General features: G+C 51.5%; 3 protein-coding genes across 3 annotated transcripts; 1 reads left to right on the top strand and 2 right to left on the bottom strand.

Moving 5' to 3' along the window:
- Nucleotides 1–711: 711 nt before the first annotated feature.
- Nucleotides 712–3,453, bottom strand: LOC100903386 (dihydrolipoyl dehydrogenase, mitochondrial). The gene is made up of 6 exons (XM_003737038.2): nt 3,311–3,453; nt 3,029–3,077; nt 2,591–2,736; nt 2,341–2,508; nt 1,268–2,206; nt 712–1,111 (listed from the first exon to the last, which is right to left on the bottom strand). Exons 1-6 carry the CDS (start codon nt 3,350–3,352, stop codon nt 956–958), a joined length of 1,500 nt encoding a protein of 499 aa, XP_003737086.1. The 5' UTR covers nt 3,353–3,453; the 3' UTR covers nt 712–955.
- Nucleotides 3,454–3,702: 249 nt separating this feature from the next.
- Nucleotides 3,703–5,166, top strand: Sod1 (Superoxide dismutase 1). Its single transcript, XM_003737037.2, has 2 exons — nt 3,703–3,851; nt 4,553–5,166. Exons 1-2 carry the CDS (start codon nt 3,783–3,785, stop codon nt 4,943–4,945), a joined length of 462 nt encoding a protein of 153 aa, XP_003737085.1. The 5' UTR covers nt 3,703–3,782; the 3' UTR covers nt 4,946–5,166.
- A 214-nt stretch (nt 5,167–5,380) lies between these two features.
- Nucleotides 5,381–18,295, bottom strand: jar (Myosin heavy chain 95F jaguar). Its single transcript, XM_029112942.1, has 5 exons — nt 18,031–18,295; nt 6,579–9,379; nt 6,232–6,463; nt 5,898–6,137; nt 5,381–5,774 (listed from the first exon to the last, which is right to left on the bottom strand). Exons 1-5 carry the CDS (start codon nt 18,293–18,295, stop codon nt 5,464–5,466), a joined length of 3,849 nt encoding a protein of 1,282 aa, XP_028968775.1. The 3' UTR covers nt 5,381–5,463.
- Between the last annotated feature and the right edge of the window lie 1,723 nt (nt 18,296–20,018).

The raw sequence follows: 20,018 nt of genomic DNA, 5'->3' as shown, positions 1-20,018 counted from the left end.
CTCCGATTATTAGAAAATGTTTTTCTCGATCGCTCCGCTCGATGTTTCCAGGGCTGGTCCACGACTGCTCTGAGAGAAGTCCAAAGAATGTTTCGAGGAGAGGGTAGGGGGCGGATCCGAGTCAGTCCTGGGTAAACATGAGGGGCATAGGGGCACTCTTGGCGCTTCTTTGGGGGCGATTTCGCTAAATCCAGTCCCTCGGAAAGACTTCAATTTTCGCATTGAGTTGCTCGGAGCTCCCATGCCCAGAGAGTCGCACGTCTGCTACCGACGCTCTTCACGAGCCCGATCGGATTCGCCTTCAAAGCAGGAAGGGCGAGGGCAATGTGTCTGACGAGTGAGAATTCGTTGGAGGATCCTCCTGTTGGAACGCAGATCTGATCCTGACAAGGTCCATCGCTCTCCTCATTACCGAAATGATCGTTGAAATCTTGAGCTGAGCCCCATAAGCCAAGGGCAAGAAAACCAAACGGGGGAGGGTTGATGGGACTAATGAGCGTGTTATCGGCGCCTCTTCCTGATCGGGGAGCGAATTGGTCGACTCTGATGCCATCTCAATGTGCGGAATCGAGTTCTCCAAGAGTCGCTTCGTGCCCGGATTTGACTCCATCGGGAAATTCACTTTACCTCATCATTTAGTTCCCCTGATAATTCGAGGCTAGCTTACCTGAGGGCGACGAAATTCGCCTGAAATGATCAGCCGACGTCTACACCCCTGACTTTATTTGCCCACCGGCATGATCAGCCTCATTCACCCTCCTCGCGTATTTACAGTAGTTAAAACATCGCTTCCTATTTTCGGGCAAAAGGTACACCGCCCACCGAAGTTCTCATGGACTTCTCGCTGAGGCTGCAACCACTCTCACTAAGAGCATTCATCTCCTCCGTCTCCTCTCGGAACTCAGTCAGCTCCCTTTTCAATCCTTCCCCGTCCGGTCTAACATTGGGAAACGAACTAGAAATTGATGGCTTTTCCGGCGTATGCAGCCAAGTTAGCTTCTCGGAACGCCTCAGAGACAGTTGGGTGAGCGTGACAGACACGCGCGACATCCTCGCAGGAAGCGCCGTATTCCATGGCTAGTACAGCTTCGTTGATAATTTCACCAGCGCCCTGAAATGAGAACGCGGCATTAGCATGAGATTCACTCTCGCTCGATTTATAGGGGATAGGGGAATCTGCGGGATGCTTCCTCAGAGCGGGAGAGGGTACTGATACTTGACACGGTCCAATATCGATAATCACGGACGGCGCAGAGAATTCCCTCACCCATCCAATCATGTGAGCTCCGAGGATCCTGTCCGTCGCTTTGTCGGCGATGATTTTGACGATGCCATCTGTCTCAGAATTGGTCTTTGCTCTAGAGTTCGCGAGCAGAGGGAACTTTCCGACTTTGTACGCCGTGCCTTCCTTCTTGACGTCTTCCTCGCTCTTCCCGACCCATGCGACTTCGGGATGGGTATAGATGACACTCGGTACGCAGTTGTAATCGATGTGCGGCTTATTGCCGCTAGCGATCTGTTCGACGCAAATGATGCCTTCGTCTTCAGCCTTATGAGCCAACATCGGTCCGGGAATGCAATCTCCGATAGCGTAAATGTTCGGTACATTCGTCTGGAAGAGTTTGTTCACTTCGATTCTACCACGGTTGTCCTTCTTGATACCGAGTTCCTCCAAACCGAGGTTCTCGGTGTAAGGTCGCCGACCCACGCAGACGAGAAGAGCATCACATTGGATTTCCTCGTTTTTGGAAGGGTCTTTGGCGGACTGGAGCTGAACAGTGATGGTGTCCCCGGATTTCGTCGCTCCCATGACTTTTGTGTCGAGCTTGAATTTCATTCCTTGTTTCCCCAGGATTCTCTGGAAGTTTTTCGAGATTTCTCCATCGATACCCATTCCTCCGATGCTACCGAGGTATTCAACAGCGGTCACATGGGAACCGAGACGGCACCAGACCGAACCGAGCTCAAGACCAATGACGCCTGCTCCAATGACCACAAGTTTCTCCGGAACTTTCTTTAGAGACAGGGCGCCAGTGGAAGATACAATGGTATCCTCATCGATCTCGATTCCGGGGAAAGGAGTCACTTCCGAGCCAGTAGCAATCAAGATGTTCTTCGTTTTGATGGTGTCAACCGACCCATCGGATTTATGCACCGATACTTCATTCGGTCCGGTAATTTTCCCGTGTCCGTCGAAACGAGAGACCTGCGTGAGGTGAGAGCGTGAAACAACGACTATTGAAAGGCCCGACAACCCTCAGATCTCATGCCTTCCAATCCGCGTATCGCACTTATATACGAGCTCGGTCAGGTTCATCGAAGCGAGACCGTAGCTTTTACCTTATTCTGTTTGAACAGATGAGCGATTCCTCCGGTGAGCGCAGAAACGGCTTTCGTCTTCTGGTCCATGAGAGTGTCGAGGTTGAGACGAACATTGTCGCATTCGATTCCGCGCGACGCGAAACTGTGTATCGCCTCATGGTACAGATGGGAGTTGTGCAGGAGAGCCTGAGAATCGGAGGATGATAATTAGGTCCAAAGGTTCATTCAGTCTGAGTTGATATTCGATCTGAGAATCAGCTTCATCGACCTTAGAAGGTATGCAGCCAACGTTGAGACAAGTTCCACCGAGAGTTTCCCTCTTTTCAACGCAGGCGGTCTTCAAGCCTAGCTGAGCGGCTTTCACGGCGGCAACATAACCTCCAGGTCCGGAGCCGATGATCACCAAGTCGTGGTCTGCGCGGAAGGGACTTCTTGTGAGTTTTGTGAGTGAGGTTCCGCATTTTTCAGGTGGCGATTCGATGTCACTCGAATCACACGGTTTCGTAGGTTGTAGGGGGAAGTTGCGGAGAGGGAGCTACAGAGATCATCGGGTGGAAAATGATACTGCTCTACGACTAGGGAGAGGATGATGTCCAAAGGTTTTTGAAACATCGAATGTGAGGAGACTCGTCGGTCGAAAACTCAAAGACCCTTCTACAGCTCTCGAGGGATGGACAGAACTCTGGCTGGAATGAAACCTACTCACCTGGCGCTGCGGCATATCCCCTGCTGGAGAGCGCGCTGAGTGCTGATCGCTAGAAGAAATGAGTGAATTTAAGACTCCTCGAGCTCCGCCGAGCAGTCCCAGCTCATCCATAGTCTCCTGTTCCCAAGAGGAGACCTACGGCTTCGGAAAGAGCAGTTGTGGCACTGGGAACCCGCTTCCGGAACTGCGTGGAACACGGTCAGTTTTCTGCAGGTGCCCCAAGGGTCACCCCTGGGCACAATTTCTGGGCACCCCCAGGAAGGAGCTCCAACCCCAACTCACCGTCACGGTTGGAGTGATCCTGCTCAGAACTGAGGAGTTCATGGTGAATTTCGGGGAAGAAATCAGGAGCAGAGAATATCGTTAGTCTCTCACCCACAGTGGTCGGACTTCCACAGCAAGGACGACCCCGGCTCGAAACCACTCAGCACGTCAAAACAGTGGCGGAAAAATGTCCGCCAAACGCGTTTGACTTTTTGCCTCGGACATGATGGAGCGGCCTCGTTGACGGATCCCAGTATCCGAGAGACCCTGTCTGAGCTCGTCGCAACGATTGGTGGGCCTCGCTCGAGACGGAATTCCCCTGAGTGATAAGATTCCTGGCCTGGCAGCCCTTAGCAGACGACTTCTAGCGGGCGAAACTCCGCCAAATATCAGTTTCACTCTTCCTTCACGCAAAGACTGCCGTCAAAAGCGCACCGGCTACAAACTGTTTGCACTACTGTATTTTGTCAAGACGCCCGAAGCGGTCAACATGGGAAAACGAGCTGTTGCGGTTCTGAAGGCCGATGGCGTCCAAGGGACGATCTGGTTCACGCAAGAGGTGAGTCGATCAGAATGTCACATTAGCGAGATTGCGAGATTTGCTCTCGCATGTTATCGACGAATTCCGGAAGTCAGCAGCTCACTGTCGCGCATGCGAAGAGTGACGGTCTTCTGACGTGGATGGTGCTCATGAGGCAGTTGCTACGAATCTTCGGGTGGCGATCGCGGTGACACTGAGTCACGGTGAGTCCTCATTGGAACACTCGTGGTCTTCTTCGAGCCGGCGAAGGGCTGAAATTTCGATATCCCTCATGAGCGTGATGACGGTGCATTTTTGCTCGTTCGTTGGGCTCACTAGAGCAACTCGCCATCTCATCGATCCCTCTCCATAGATCACCTGCCTCTGTATCATTCCGAGGGCAGGTCCGCGGAATGCGTAATCCCTGGAAGGGGGAGTGAGCCTCCCGCGCAGTATTTTGATGGTACATGACGACGGTAGTGAACAGCGAGATCGAAATGACCTTGACGGATCGTTTACGCTCTCCCAATCGGGAACGATGATCGCCGCTTCAGGGAAAATGTGGTCGTGGAATTCTAGTCATGGCGAGCGATCGACTTGGACTTCCTGTAGGAAGGGCGAAGTAGAAGTAGAACAGCACCGCTGCTAGCCCACCACGCAGCTGCCAGAGGAAAACTTGACATGATCCTCTGAACAGCGGCTTTGACCCAACGCAAACTCATCTCTCGTTTGTTTTGCAGGGGGATTCCGTCAAAGTGACTGGCGAAGTCACAGGATTGAAGGAGGGGAAACACGGTTTCCACGTGCACCAGTACGGCGATACTACCAATGGCTGCGTATCAGCAGGAGCCCACTTCAACCCGACGAATAAAACCCATGGGGGACCGTCCGACGAGGAACGTCACGTCGGAGATCTGGGGAATCTCATCGCCGACAAGGATGGAAAAGCAAAAGTTGACATCGTAGATAAGTTGATCGCTCTGGAAGGTGCTCATTGCATCATCGGAAGATCGCTTGTCGTCCACGCCGACGAAGATGATCTCGGCAAGGGTGGTCACGAACTTTCGTCCACAACTGGTAACGCGGGAGCTCGCGTGGCGTGCGCGGTGATTGGACACGCCGCCGATGCATGAAGCAGCACCAGTGGTCTCTAGAAACATCGATGGAACGAGCATACAGCTAGAAAGTCCAGACGTTTCGGTTCCCCGACGACCTACGATTGAGATCGAAGGGCGGATAGCATCGAAGGATTTTAGCAACTCCACCCTTTATCACACGATAGCTGAAGCCCAAGTCCCTTGTATGAGAAGGTACTTTGCAAATAAATGCACTGTCCATCTTTGCCCTTCCTCTCTGAGGATGTTTCTCCCTCTGCTTGTATCAACTGAAATTATGTCTTGGGAGTGAAATTCATGGATGGATCCGATCTCGTGGCAATCGGTAGTGCGTAGGGGGTTCCGGCGACCGCGCACAAGTTCATCCCGAAGGGGAAGGATACATAATGGAAATGAGTCATCGTTCATTATCGTTTCCTGTCTTCCTCGATTTTATTCTCTTAGTCTCGGAAATCTATTCTGGTAATCTTCGTGGTCATTCGTTCCAGTGTGACTTGTGTTTTCGGTGACAGAAGGTGCTCTTAGCGAATTAGTTATCAGTTGGTCCTCACGCCTCGACTGGACGGAGGCTCGTAAGGAAGTTGACCTCCGAGTGACGCCCATTCTCTGTTGAATTCTTCCTCGAGTATTTCGGCGCCTTTCTTCCTCGCCAGGCCTGTTTCTTCCAGTTTCAACTCGCACATCTGCATATCATCCCGACCGGTCAGGAGCAGCAGAGCGGGTTTGTTAGGCGACATCTCGATTTGGCGGGCGATGAATTGGCCGTCAAAATGCGCAAACCACCATCCGGAGACCGAGTGTACATCGCGTTTGAACGGAATCTTGAAGTAGCGTTGTCGAGGCGGTCCTTCAATATAAAATGACCATCATAACGATCAGGCTCGGATACGATCGAATCCAGGAATCCAGGATACGCACGGATGGGAAATCATGATCGAATTCAATGAACTGAAAAGGAACGCTCGGGTACCTGACTCCGGCGAGGGTGCAACTCCCGCGTGATCAGCCGTAGGGAGCCGAAAAACTTCGTCTTTGGAATCGGGTCCTTTCTTCGCGTTCCGACTCTTCCAAGCGTGATACACTTTCAGTCGTCGGTAGAACTCCTCTCGGCAAGCTACGAGCAGCTCGAGGTCACACGAAGTGTTGATGACGTCACGAAGCTCCGAATACTTCCACTTCGACAGGTCATACTTGCCCGCTGGGATGGAGTCTGCGAGGGAGAGAAAGACTTCAGCATTCGCTCTAGGTTTCTGCTCTTCCGCGGGGACACTTCATTCGCGGTAGTCTCGCGCGAAACGACCCACCTTTGCCCGTAGACCCAATGCTCGACGGCGGGCTCTGATCCTCGACCATGGAGTTGTTTTCCTGAGCCAAGCGCATGGCCAACTCGCGGTCACGTCTTTCTTGTTCGAGTTTGCGCTGCAGTTCGATGAAGCGTTCCTCCTGAGCCTTACGTTCAGCATCGGCGGCGGCAGCCATCGAGGATTCTGTTCGTGCTCTCTCTTCCTCTTCTCGTCTGCATCTCTCAATCTCGGCCTGCAAGACATGATTCGTCGAATCAGTGTAACCCAATACCCTTTGAAGTTCAGCGCAAAGGTTTCTCAGCTCTAAACATCTATGATCCGAACTTGAGCCCCCCGGAGTATCTCACCTTTTGCCTCTTGGTTTCCTCTTTCTTTCTCTCTTCCTCCTCCTTGAGACGCTGAGCTTCGCGGACCTGCTGCTCCACCATCGCGCATTTCACTTTTTTCGCCAGTCCACCGAGCGAGCTCGTGAGATCGTTGCAGCTCTTTTCGATTAGGACTCGATCGACAGTTTCTCCATTTTTTATTCTACGGGAAAGATTCTTCACCTGATTTTCGAGATCGGCGAACTCCGAAATTTGACTGACGATGGTGGGTGCGGTGGATTTCTTCATGTCTGCGAGTTGCTTGAGAATGGTTTTGAGCTTCTTGAGACCTTGGATGCGACCACCGTACTGTTTCCGCGCGAGGTACCCTCTGACGGTTTTCTGTATGATCACGAGATTCTGTCGACGGTATTCGATTTTCTTCCGGAGTTTGATGACGCAAAGAGCGCACCATTGAGCCTTCTTGAGTCTCGATATCACGAGCCACTTGCGGACCTTCGAGATGAGTTGAGCGAGACTGGCGGGATCGGATTTCATTATTTCGTCGAATTCGGCGAACTTGCCGGGGCGGAAGAAGATTTTGGTGAGCCCGAATTTGAAATCGTTGTTGCGGAGACCGAGGGCCATGAAGAGCGTTCTACAGAAAAGCCGTGGATCCAGCGAAGCCAAGTCCTTCGGTAAATAGCTCTTGTACTTCTCGTACAGCTCTCTGAATGGAACCCTTGAAGGGAAACCGGTCTGCATCAGCTCGAGAACCGAAGTCATCCCAGAGCAGCCCAGCTGATTGAGAACTTGCGGTCCTTCGAAGATTTTCGATTCCATTTTGTTGTTGGGTTTTATGCACCGTACGAAATGAGTTCCAGTAGCCTCGAGTTTCTTCATCAGCTCAGCCAGCTGCTTCCTGAACTTGGCGCCAACCGAAACGAAGCGCAACTTGCCCTTGCCAGAACTCTGGGGACTCTTGGACAGGAACAGCGATTTGACAAAGGGGTTATTCGAGTCTAGGACAATCGCTTCGAGCGAGTCGTGCAGGGCGTCGTTATTCTTGTCGAGGAATTTTTCGGTCTGGTAACATACGGCGCCGGCGAAATGATGGATTAGGAAACCGTCCTCGTCACGGAGTTCCCGGTGAGCTTTGAGTTTCGACTTCCGAGGTATGCTGATTCGGAAGTGTTTTCTATGCGTGGAGTGTACTTGAGATGTGAAGTGCGCCGCGGTTCCGGTCGGCAGATGACTCTCTTCGTCGAGTATCTCGAAGATTCCGGTGTTCTTCGCTTCGAGAAGATCGATGCAGTCGGAATTGTCGGTGTACGCGATCCGCTTTACGCCGAGACCTTCTTTCTCGTAGAGATTCTGTTCTTCGTTGAGGATTCGATAATTGAAAAACTGCTGCAGTTTTTCATTGCAAAAATTAATACAGAACTGCTCGAAGCTGTTTGACTGGAAGTACTCGAAACCGGCTATGTCGAGAACGCCGATATAGTAGGCGCTCTGCTTGAAGGGAATGCTCGAATTGATCGTACCGACGATGAAGTCGAAAAGTTTCGCGTAGAGAGCCTTCGCGAGCGCGTCTCGGGCGCTGTTGGCTTCGTGGGCTTTAAGAGGGACCATGTAGACCGTGCCCTTCACTCCCCCTTTCGACGTTATCAGGCGTGACAGAAGCGACATCTGAAGTTCTTCAGGATCGACTCCGATCAGCGTGGCGGCGTACTTCAGGGCGATCTCGCTGGTTTTATCTCTCAGCTTGCTGCCTCCTTTCTTGTCGTCCGGATTCTCTTCGAATTGTACGTTTCCCAAATGGAGAACCGCGGCAACGATCGCGTAGACGTAGAAACGGCGCTCCTTATCGAGCCCGATTAACTCGAGCGACTTGTCGAGACGCTTGAAATCCTCGCTGTCGTCGAGCACGGGATCTTTAAGCGGACCTTGTTTCTGATGGTCTTTAGAGGCTTTCGTTGAGTCGAGTTTGTTGCTACTGCTCACGAAGTACCTCGTGAGCCCGCTCCGCAGATAATTATAGTTGTCTGGGTTTGTGAGACCCAGTTTCTGCCTGAGATCGTTGTCGGCTCCAGCGAGGAGCTGGTAGAAGATGTGGTAGTTCCGTTCGTCTTTGGATTGGCTGACTATTCTCGACTTTTCGAGCAGATAGTGAGAAATGTATCCGCCGACGACGCTGTAGTCGTTGCCGAAATGAATTTCGATGAACTTACCGAATCGCGACGAGTTGTTGTTCCTCATTGTTTTCGCGTTTCCGAAAGCTTCGAGAATCGGATTGGCCTCGAGAATTTTCTGTTCGATGGGTCCGGCGCTGCTCCCATCACAGAGGTAGCGTAGGATGTATTTCGTGGATTCTGTTTTTCCCGCGCCAGATTCGCCCGACACAATAATAGCTTGTGAATTCTTCCCGACCCTCATATCGCGAAAGGCTTTGTCTGCGATTGCGAACACATGAGGGGGCAGCGAACCTAGCGACTTGCCCTTGTACGACTTGATTGTATCCGACGTGTAGAGCTTCGGTATCTCGAAGTAGGGGTTAACTGCGATGAGGATGTTTGCGACGTAAGTGTAGATTTTATTTTTGTGATAGCGAACTCTGATATTGTTGAACAGCGTCGCCTCATTCAAGTAGACCAGTGCGCAATTGTCGTCCACTTCTTTGTTTGGATCTTCCTCCGCATAGTGAACTTGCGCATATGTGGCTTCGATGGTTTTCGAGGCCACGCGGACGGAGATTCTCTCGGCTCCGATGTCGATCACGTGTCCGGACACGTAACCCTCGTCGGGGTGTGCTACCCATACGGACTGATTATCGACAAGATTGACTGGAAAAAAACAGGAAGATATTATTGAGTCGGCTTCGGCGATGAAACATAACGATTCTGTAATTAGGGGAGCATCCAGCCGGAAGGGAGCTTAATTAACGAGGAGAAGGTGCTCGTTGATTCAAGCGTTTAAGAGACGAGATATCTCGCTCCAACTATTATACTTTCCCCGCTTTCTTTCTCTGGTTCAGTGCCGTGAGAATTCCGCTCCGCTCCTCCGATTTTCGCTAGTGAAACTCCCCCATCTAAACCTCGCGTTTTTTTACACACATGCGGATGTGTGGGGAAGTCACGATGATGATGATGATGATAAGCAATCGGCCACTCGTTCCCACCCAGAACACTGAAGATCTCGATGGACACCCGTTGAAATATTGATTAGGCCCTTGCGGAAGGTTTCCGTGTTCCATTGTCCTCTCACTGAACTCGCAAGAAGAACTTTCTTCTCCATAGAAGCAACAGGAAGCGGACTGAGCCGAGCCGTTGCGGAAGAGAATAGCGAAACAGTGAATTGCCCATCTTCCCAGATATAGATTCTGATGATGGGAATGTCACGCGATGTGAATCACAGCGACGCACGTTTTTTTTCATTCTCATTTTCGGAATCTCTTCTCTGCGTAGCCCGCGCCCGCGTCGAACGCTCGGACTTCGCTGACGTCGCGTGACAAAATGTCGCCACGTTTTAGATTTTCTCACTTCTAGTCAAATATCCAAGAGGCTATTCGGACGGATAAGCTGTTTCTTGAACTAGTGATTGCGGCGAGGCGGTCTGGTCGGGGGATATTTGGATAGTTCGGGAAAAACCGAACGCACGAAGTGCCGAACAAACAAACAGAAGAAGGATGAAGGCATGAAAGACTCAGGCGAGCCGGCAGCGAATTCACGGCAATCATTCGCGGAGCAAAGTGGAGCAAACGTGATCTTCGTGGGAGACGACTGACGTGGCGCACGAGTAGCTGCCGCCAACGAAAATCCCTCGTTCGTTGTTCGGCATTCATCTGTACCGCGAATGATCCACTCAACTCGTGAAGGATTAGGATTTTAGCCGATCTGGCTGCAAGGGTTTCTTCCTAGAAACGAACGCGCTCTTCCGTATGCATCGGCGATTGGTGCCATGGTTCTCCTTGATAAGCATCCGAAGCAGGGGTAAAACAAAGTGCGCTCCTTGTGTGTCAATGCAGGAGCGACTGAGCCGCGAAATCTGACCACGCTTGGATTCTACATGGCGCTGTCGGGAATCTGGAAATCGCTGGCGGATCTCTTCACCGTAGCAGCGCGGCCAGCGAGCTGATATTGTGGGAAAGCTTCCTCCAAGCTTGAAGTTTCACCGAAACAGGCAGCGGCTCAACGATAATCTCGGATTCTTCCGATTTCTTAGTCGTCTGTCGCTCATCCTCACTGCATATCTCTGTGTGTCAGTCAATCCGTGAATCCGTCCGTCTGTCCGTCAAACCGCTCGTATGTCCGAGTATCCATTCGGCAGGCAGTCAGCTGTTTCGTCGCTGTGTGTGGCTCTGAGTCCAGGTCGGTCTTCCTCTATTTCGTTTTTCATTCTCCGGGCTTCACGACAAAGCCGGCGCTGCGTAGTCGACGGCTCGCCGGTACACATCAGCTGAGCCACTCGACTTTGACTGCGGATGAGGAACTGTTCCCCCAGAACCTCGCGATAGACGGAACTTCGAGCCGGAGCGTCAGCAGCGACAGCAGCAGTTGCCGCGGCGGCAGGATCATCGAAGAGCCGACGGGCTTGTGTGACTGGCTGAGCAAAGCTGAACCGAGCGAAGCCGAACTGGGCACTGGGATGCGACACAAAGGACCAACCGGAGCATGACTCAATAGTGTTGCTTGCCTGACAACACAGGCGAGCGGGTGAGGTAGCGAGCGACCGCGACCCTAGCAGCCAGCCTGCTCAAACGCCAGCGAAGCAGTTTTTGCTCATCATTATCGTTGTCGACGCCATCGCCATCTGCATGATGATCATCATCATTTTCATTCCCATTTGAGTCATTCAGGTTCACTTTGGAGCTCACCCAGTCATTTGGTAAACTATTCTTGATTTCAATCGATTACGATGCATCAGAGCTCTAGCTCCGCCGCGCCGAAATTTCCCAGAACTTCGCCACCGATCGACGGCACCGTTTCACGGCATTTACGGCAGCTTCGAAAGCGGAAGCATTTCGGGAGGGGCTCCGAATCCCCCTCCCGCGAACTCAACAAGCGGTAGCCGTCTTCGCAGACCGGGAGCGAGAGCTTCCTCGGAGGCAATTTGGCTTTACACAGGTCTCTGAACGAAGTATGTAAATAGTTTCCGGTCCAAATCTTCTCTTCTTCTGAGCAGAGAAAATCTCCGCCGATGACTGCTTCCCCTCGGGATCAGCTGCAAGGAGCCTCCGCTTCTTTTTTTTTCCGCCGGGAATTATTCCATCCAGTGAGAACGATAATTGGAGGCGTTGCTTCGCTAAGCTCTTCGGAAGAAAGACCGGCGAGGGGATTGCTGAGAGAATCTTTCCGGCTAGATGAAATTTGCCTCGCATCCGATCGATACCTCGAGCTTTTCCTCCTCGCCGCGGAGCTACAGCCAGATTAGCCGAGACGTCATTCTCATCGGAGGCTGATCGGATGCGATATTTGTTTCTCAAGTGAGATGAAAGCGCGGAGAAATGCGGGAAAGCGGTGAAACTCGGGATAAATGCGCTTCCGAATCCCAAGAGCTTTCAGGAGCTCGGACTCGCTGCAACAATCGGATTCGAACCGACGCTGGCAAAATAGCCGTAGGTTTCCTCTGGAATCCCGCGCGAAGTTCCGGCATAGAAGCCACAAAGAACAAATCATGCAATCATCGGGACCGCACACTTGTCAAACGATAAGCGGGTCTATGTCTTCGACGGTCAGGCCTGTCAGTTTTCGCCGGTGAAAGCGGTGGCATATTTTGCAGACGAAAAACTGTACCGTCACGGAACCGGTACAGTTCTGAGAAAAATCTGTGGTCGAAGATATCATTTGTTTCTTCGGAAGCATCAGCCTTCGAGTCATTCCTCTCGATCATCGCTTTCGTGCGCGAATGATTCACCGCTTTGGAACTGCGGGTTCCTTAGGAAGCCGCTGTTAGCGTGTCTGATTGCGGATGAGACGAACGGTGGTCGACTGGGAATTTCTCTATCCGAGAAGTATCCGCCGTCGACGAATCAGTCAGGTAAAGGTTGGTTTGTTTGTCCTTTTCCATGGTTGTCCCGACATCTGCCTGCATTTTGCTTCAGCTTCTTTATGAAGCAACGAAGCTCAAAACGGCGAGTCAGCGAGCTCGCGAGTCAACGAGGAGGCGCCGCTCCCGCTGCGCTCTAGAAAGCAAAGTCAGAACGAGATGTGGCTTTTGCAGCTGCCACTGCCTGCTGCTACCTTCTATTCTCACTGCTTTTGGTGTTCGGAAAAGTTCGCCGACGGATGCGCGGGCGCAAACTGAGCTGAACAACAAGCGATTCAAGCAACGAACCAAGCGAGCGGCCGACCAAGCGAGCGAGTCGAAGGAGGCCACACCGAGCAACTTTTGGCCAATATTTTGTGTCGTCTGTTTTTTTTCGTTGAAAACTTTTGCTCGTCTTCTGCTTTTTCATCCCTCCCCTCGGTGGCCGACACTTTCGTTGCTCGAATGTGTCGGCCGCCCGGTTTGTTTCCGTTCGTGGGCCAGTTAGTCGCTTGGTTGGTTCGTCGGCGCCTCCGAGTGAAGAAAGTGCAAGCCTCAAAATAGTTCTACAGGGCTTCGGTAGCGCTCGCCTCCGTACGATAATTCATTGCGGAAGAGAACTCACAGGGCCAGACAGAAAGCTCGTCCACAGCTCCGGCACCATCGGGGCGTTCGAGACGTCGAATGGTGAACCTCAAGTCGGGCAAGCACTTGAGCTTTCAACTCAATTGTCTCCTTGTGGCAACCAAGGAGACAATTTGCTGATACGACGAAGAGGTGGTCCAAGAGCATTTGACCGTGTGGTCTGGGCGAGTTTGGAATCGATCCCCTCGCCGAACCTTCCCGATTTTGTCACATCGAAGAAGGTCAATGATTCGATGTTCGAACATCCTTTCCGAAACCATGCGATCCAACGTCGGCTCATAATACAGTTCATTGACGCGTCCCAAGCTGATGAACGGATCGCTAGGGTTCTTCGACAATCAGAGGAACGTGCCCAATCATCGCGATCCGACGCGCAATCGTAATGTGAGGAGGGAGCACGAACTCAACGAGACAAAGATCTCGGTATTTCACTCCGGGAGCAGCTCTTTAGATCATGTTGTACAGCTGAAGATGATATTCATGGGATGTTGAGCAGAATACAGAACGCTGGTCAGGAAGATGACAGGCATCCCAGACCGTTCGGAATACAAGCTTGACGGTAAATACTTCACGAACAAATGAGAGCGCAGTTCAAATCGTGCGTCAGACGTGGAAGTGCTCGATGTGAGGGCTATACGGGAACCCTCATATTCGCTTTCTGGCTTCTGACCTTCTGTCGCTAGAAGTCAACGATTCGGACAGGGAACGAGCGGGCAAGCGAGTAGGCGGGCGGGCGGGCGGGCAGAAAGATGTCCCAAATACATGCCCATGGCAACAGTCAAGAAACAATTAGAGGAATGCTACAGATTAATCACGGATCAGACGCCCGATGAGTCAGTCTGACCTTGTGTCCCATACGCGATGGATTCATTGTCAGGCTCAGGCAGACAGCCCATCATCGATACAAAACACGCCGGCACTCCTATTCTATATAGACCGTGACAATTGGCAGCCATGTCTGTATCAAGACCCAGTTTATGAGCTCTTTGGAAACGACTCTCGACAGCCAAGTGTCGCGTTCGCTCCCATACCTCAGTCAAAGAGTGCGAGTACGTACATAACTCGCATGCGTAACTCAGATCAGAAAGAACGGGGGAGCCCATCGAAACCGTCCTCCTTCCGAGCAGAGTAAGCGCGAGAATCGGTGGCTAACTTTCAGCCCGGAGCCGCCAGACATTATGCCTAGACGGCCTCCAGCTCCGATGACAAACAGACTAGGAAGACCCGTAGCTTCTCTGAAGCCTGCCGTTAACCACTCGCTAACAGGATGCGCCATTCAACAGAGCGTAGCTTCTCGAGGCGGATTTCACTCGTGGCTATCTTTGGCGGAACACTTCCGACGAGTATGACCGCTACTCGCAACAAATTCGCCTGTCCTCCTGCTATAAAATCATCGGTCATAAAAAAATCTTCTCCTGCGAACCTAGATGTCGGTGAGGCTGGAACGTTCGACACACGTAGCTGACGCTTGTGAGAACTCGGGACAAAAATCTCGCTGGTCAATGATCGGCCCTCGTGAGCGAGGTACCGAGATGTGAAATCGATGAGTCATGATTCGCTGCAACGCTTGCGAACCGGTGTGGGGATCGTTCGCGGAGCGGTATAAAGCGATTCGCTGCCTGGAGAATCGTGAGAGGTGAAGAGTTGAAAGAAATCCCTCATCTGGAAGCTCGCACACTGATATCCCACTCATTGTAAGCTATGAGAGTCTTCCGATGGTCAAGTCGAACGCGTTTAAAGACTCATTATGCTGTTCCGGGAAACTCGCTGGTCGCTGGTAATTAGAGTATCCGAGCGTATCGATACTTTTTCCAAGAAGGGGAAAAACTGTTCTTGCGATCGGTTCGGGGAGTTTCGCTCCGATTTGTTCATTTGCTCGATCTTCACTCCCGATCCGTTCTTAGGGTAAAGACCACTTCGCGGTACGAGGCCCGGCATGCTATTGTTGTTCTCGTGGATGGGTTTCCTCTATGAGGTATAATGAGATACGATTCGATTTGCAAGTTAAATTCAGCCGAATACGAAAGTTCAACCACAGACAAAGACAAAAGAGAAGGGAAACAATTACATTTGACTTCTCTGCTTCTATCGGTCATCAGGAGCACCAGAAGCAGCAGAAGAACGAGACGAACGATATGCGTCCTGTGCTTACAGAGAGAAAATTTCGAGAGGTACCCGAAGCTTCGCGAGACTTTCCGACCCAGACTCCTCCGAAAGACAGGAATAACAGAATTCCGTTAGTACCATGAGTGGCAGACGCTTCTTTGGCGAAAGTACCTCATGTCCGTTGAACACAGAAAAAACTGAGGCAAAAATCAGATGTTCTCATCGCACGCATGGTTTAACGACGACGGTGCGGCGTTGGCCCGTTGAGATCCCTGGACCTAGTGTTCAGGCTATGGCTTGTCGAGTTGATGAAATGCCTCCTAACGTAAGACGGAGGAGGCGGCGAGAGGAACATGCCCAGCTTGGAATGGAGAATATTCCACCCCCTGCCTGGCAGCTCTCGAAGTCCGCTCTCCCTCGCCGTCCTCATGGATTCCGTCCGTAGAGTTAAAATCAGGGGCGATACGAAAGACTGCTCGAGAGTAATGTCGACTGGTAGATTCCCTCCCACGGCGAATCCGCGATATCCCGAATCGATCGAGTTACTCGGGACGACGCGACGTACTGGTCACATCATTAAGCGTCTTCTTGAAGATCTAGTCTGTGAAAATTCGGTAGAGGTTGAAGAGTCTCGCCCACGCAGATTTGAGTGTTGCTGATTCTCGTCGATGTACGAGCAATCTTGACCGAACTTGAGCAGCGAACGAGCGCGCAAGCGAAACTGGACTCTTCTTGTTTCTTGTCCGATGCAGATCGCTGTGTGGTGTACACACATGAACGCTAAACCGAGAGTTAGCTCCGGAAAGGTAAAAATAAAAGGCTGGCGCAACTCGGTGAATAACGTCAGTAGACAGACTTCATTTAAATACTCGGAAAGTGTAATGCGTTTTTTTCCAACTCGCTGACTCACGACCGGTAAGTCAGCTGTGTAAGCAGGGATACTACAGATCATAGACACTCGTGTCAGAACGATTGAGAGAACTGTTTCGTAAAACAACCGAAGCCAAGCGAACCCAGTAGTCATCAATCGTTCCGGTAAAGGCGTCGGAGGTAGTTTTCGTAAGTCGAAGCACCACCGTTCCGACTAGAGGAGCTGCGGTGACAGGAAAAGTCTAGAACTTCGTTTGCCCAGAGCCATATGCCGGAGTCATATTTTTCTGAAACATATACCGAACAGCCAGCTTCGTCGAAAGCGAGCGGAACTTGTGGACGATGTCTGCTGTTAGCTAGTGCCGTTCAACGACAGGACCGGTGATGTCCCCATTCGAAGTCTGTGGCGCTGACTGACGGTACGAACGGCGGACGGGACGCTCCCGATCCCACAGATCTTCGATACTTAACAAAGCGGCCACATTGCGAGGAGTGACTCGCGGCCGGACTCACCCATTCTGTCGAAAGCAGTATCCTTTGGTATCCTTAATCACAACGGATGAATATCACGGCTTTGGCAGAAGCCGCTCTGCGGCTGAGCCAACGGTCGAGGAGTGACGTGTGGCCACCGCGCCGTCTGGCTCCTCTGGCGGCGAATGATTCTGACACGGACGGAGCTGGAAAGGGTGACGTGGATGGATGAGGAGGGAGTGACGGTCGCCGGAGCAAAGACTGTTCCTCCTGTTCGCGGAGGTTTTCTATCTTCAGTATTGGATAAAGTCGAGCACGTGGCCGATGGATGAACGTTCCGATTCGGCCACTCTCGCCAGACTCCTCGGCTCCAACGGGTGCCGGACTCCGGACTCTTCTCCGTCTTTCAAAAGTAGAGACATCCGCTGGAGCGCGGATGGATCTGCAGTCGAAGATCCATCGCGCGCGGAGCCGCCCGCCCCGGGAGATCTTCCCGGAGAACGTTGAGGTCCGTTGGAGTTCGAGGACGAGTTGCTAAGTGTTTGAGTAGGACAGCCCGAATCGGATGGGGTTTGCTTGTTTGCTCGATCGTGCACATGTGTATTGTTGTAGTTCACCGAATCGCGTTCGTTTCGTGGTCGACAGAGCTACCGATGCGTGAAAAGGGGCCGCTTCCTCTCCACAGATGGCGCCACTGGATGCTCAGAGCGCCCAGTTCCTCTTACGTTCTGACGGAGAGAACAAATAAACTTAGAATTTGTCTCGACGTACCGCTTCCGGCTCAGCGCGGCAGGCGGGTGCCGTCTAAAAAATCGAGCACCTCCATGTGCGCCGGGCATGGAACGATTCTTGCCATTCCTCCATTCGTTCCCGGACTTTTTCCCCGCGAAAATTGGCAGAGGGGGCGATTTTCCTTACGAGGGAGCTTTAGGGGGTCGGTGTGAGATTTCGAGTGAGGCGCGAACCGCTCTGGACAATAATTATTGTTATAAAATTATAATTAATTTTGATTGGCTTCAAGCCTGCGAGTCCGTGCGCTCGATTCTGATTCCGAGGATCCGTTGACAGATGAGCCGACGGTCGAAACCAATGAGGTCGTCGAAGAACTTTATTCGTCTATTGGAATATACATGAGTGAATTTTATAAGCTAAATGCTGTTCACGGGATCTGCAGGAGTGATCTCCCGACAGGGTGGCACATGTCACAATCAAAAATCATCGAGAGTCGGGTGTGTCGAACCACGAAGCAATCCAAGCTCAGTGATCTTCGTGGAGGCACGTTATTCGGAGCAAGGGAGACAAATAGGGGAAATGTGAGCCTACCAATCATGATGCTCATGGACATGGAAATGATGATGATGATGATGACGAGGTCTACGAGCCTTCACGACTAGCGGGATGTGGTGGTAGGAGATCACCGGCTTGGAAACATAATGTATGGACTTCACAGGCTTGTGCACGTATGTGATCACGGGTTTCTTCACATAATGAGTAGTGATGATGGGGGTCTCGACGTAATGCACCTTGGCAACTTTTTTATGGGTCACGTGGTAAAGGTGATGACCTCCGTGGTATCCACCGTGAATTGAAGTGATGAAGAGTGCAAAGCAGACAAAAGCTCCAAGAGCTGTGAGTTTACTCATGTCCAGGGTGTTTGCACCGGGGAACGGCCCCCAGTTCCACTGTCTGCCCTTTAAAACGTCGTCGTGTGACTCTTTCTCTCGATTCCCAGGACAGACTTTGTTCTTGGAAACCTTGACGAAATGTCAACTACAAGTACCAAAAACTTGGGAGTTTGTTGTGCGTCAGGTCTTGAATCGGTGTGGGAGGAAATTCCGGTCTAATTTTTAAGTTGCTTCGTTTTGTGTCGAGATACGAAAAAAAGAGCGATTCTGTATCATAGTTGCAGGCTTGCCGCTCGCACAGCCGTCGATTGGTTTCGAATGCAAAGTCGGGAAAACCATGAGAGCGTCTTGCGGACCTCTCCGCTGCTTCAAAATCGCTAATCGTCGGATTACCTCAAGAAGATCTGGATGGCGCAAAACCGTTATCAACTCTGGACTATAACGTTCCTCTTAGACGTTGTTCGATCAATTCGCTCCTTTTTCACAAGACCATCTGAACTCCGCTGGCGAATCTAATCGTAAGAATCCATCCTACGCCAACATGCTTCACTTGCTCCCCTTACCGAAAGTTACAGGTCTAGGTCCCAATCGATGAACGTGGGAAAATGCGGAGGCTCGTCGAACCTTTTTTACCGGCCGTGACCGTGACCATCACGAATAGAAACGTCGGAGGGTTGCGATCACATTGATGTCAGGACTGCAGGCTGAGAAGTCCGGTCATTCGGATAGCCGCCGAGTGATTCAAAGAGCCCTTCTTCCCCGGAATATCATCGTCCACATCCGTATAAGATTGGCTTTTTGAGATCTGCGACCTTACTCGGGCGAAACTTCATCAACGAGGGTTTTTTCCGGGATAGTGAGACACAACCAGAAGGAAAGAATGAATCCGAGAGGAGCGACGGAGGCCATATCCGCAAGTGTCGTACTCATCCGTCGGATCTATAAATTAGACGTAAGCGGATCAATTCTTCAGTCGCCGTTGCTGCAAATGATCAAACAGAGGATCTCGAGAACGTCACTTTAGCTGTTCCATCGCGGAGCCCTCAGCTGACCGCCAGCGGCTCATTTCTCCCTTATGCCCGCGTCGGCGAAGGCAGCGATATCCCTGTGTGAGGTGATGTAGGAATAGTATACGCCGTGACCCAGACTGCTTCTTCGGATATCTATCGAAAATCTGTCCTCGCCCATCGGAGATCAGAGACAGAGAGTTTTCGACCTGTGCGCCGGTGGAATGCCTCTCTCGGGCGAGTCTGTAGAGAGGGATTTCTCGCGAGAATAAATATTCTGGTCGAGGTCGTCATCGCCTATTTTTTTATTCACAAGTTCGAGGAATCACCACAAGCATCATTCAATACCGACATGTTTAGTTCGCTGAACATGATCTACCAACCGTGTCCGTATCCTTTGCTTATCACGGGGACCGAGTGGAGGGACACAACAGGTTTCGATACGTAATGGATGGATTTGACCGGTTTATGGACGTAGCTGACCACAGGCTTCTTGACGTAATGAGTGGAAACAACAGGAGTCTTGACGTAGTGTACCTTCGCAACTTTGGCGTGGGACACATGGTAGTGACCGTGCCCGTAACCGCCATAGCCTCCGTAGCCTCCACAGTTGACCGATGCGATCAGGAGGGAGGAGGCGAAGAGAGAAAGGACGATTCCGGAATGCATGTTGATTGAGATAGTTCAAGCTTCTGATCCGAGAAGCGAGCAGCGGGCACGATATATATACTGCC

Source organism: Galendromus occidentalis, unplaced genomic scaffold (assembly GCF_000255335.2).
Source record: "Galendromus occidentalis unplaced genomic scaffold, Mocc_1.1 scf7180000075389, whole genome shotgun sequence".
Taxonomy (NCBI): Eukaryota; Metazoa; Arthropoda; class Arachnida; order Mesostigmata; family Phytoseiidae; genus Galendromus; species Galendromus occidentalis.
The sequence above is the reverse complement of the archived record's forward strand: the minus strand, read 5'-3'. Positions and strand labels throughout refer to the sequence as shown.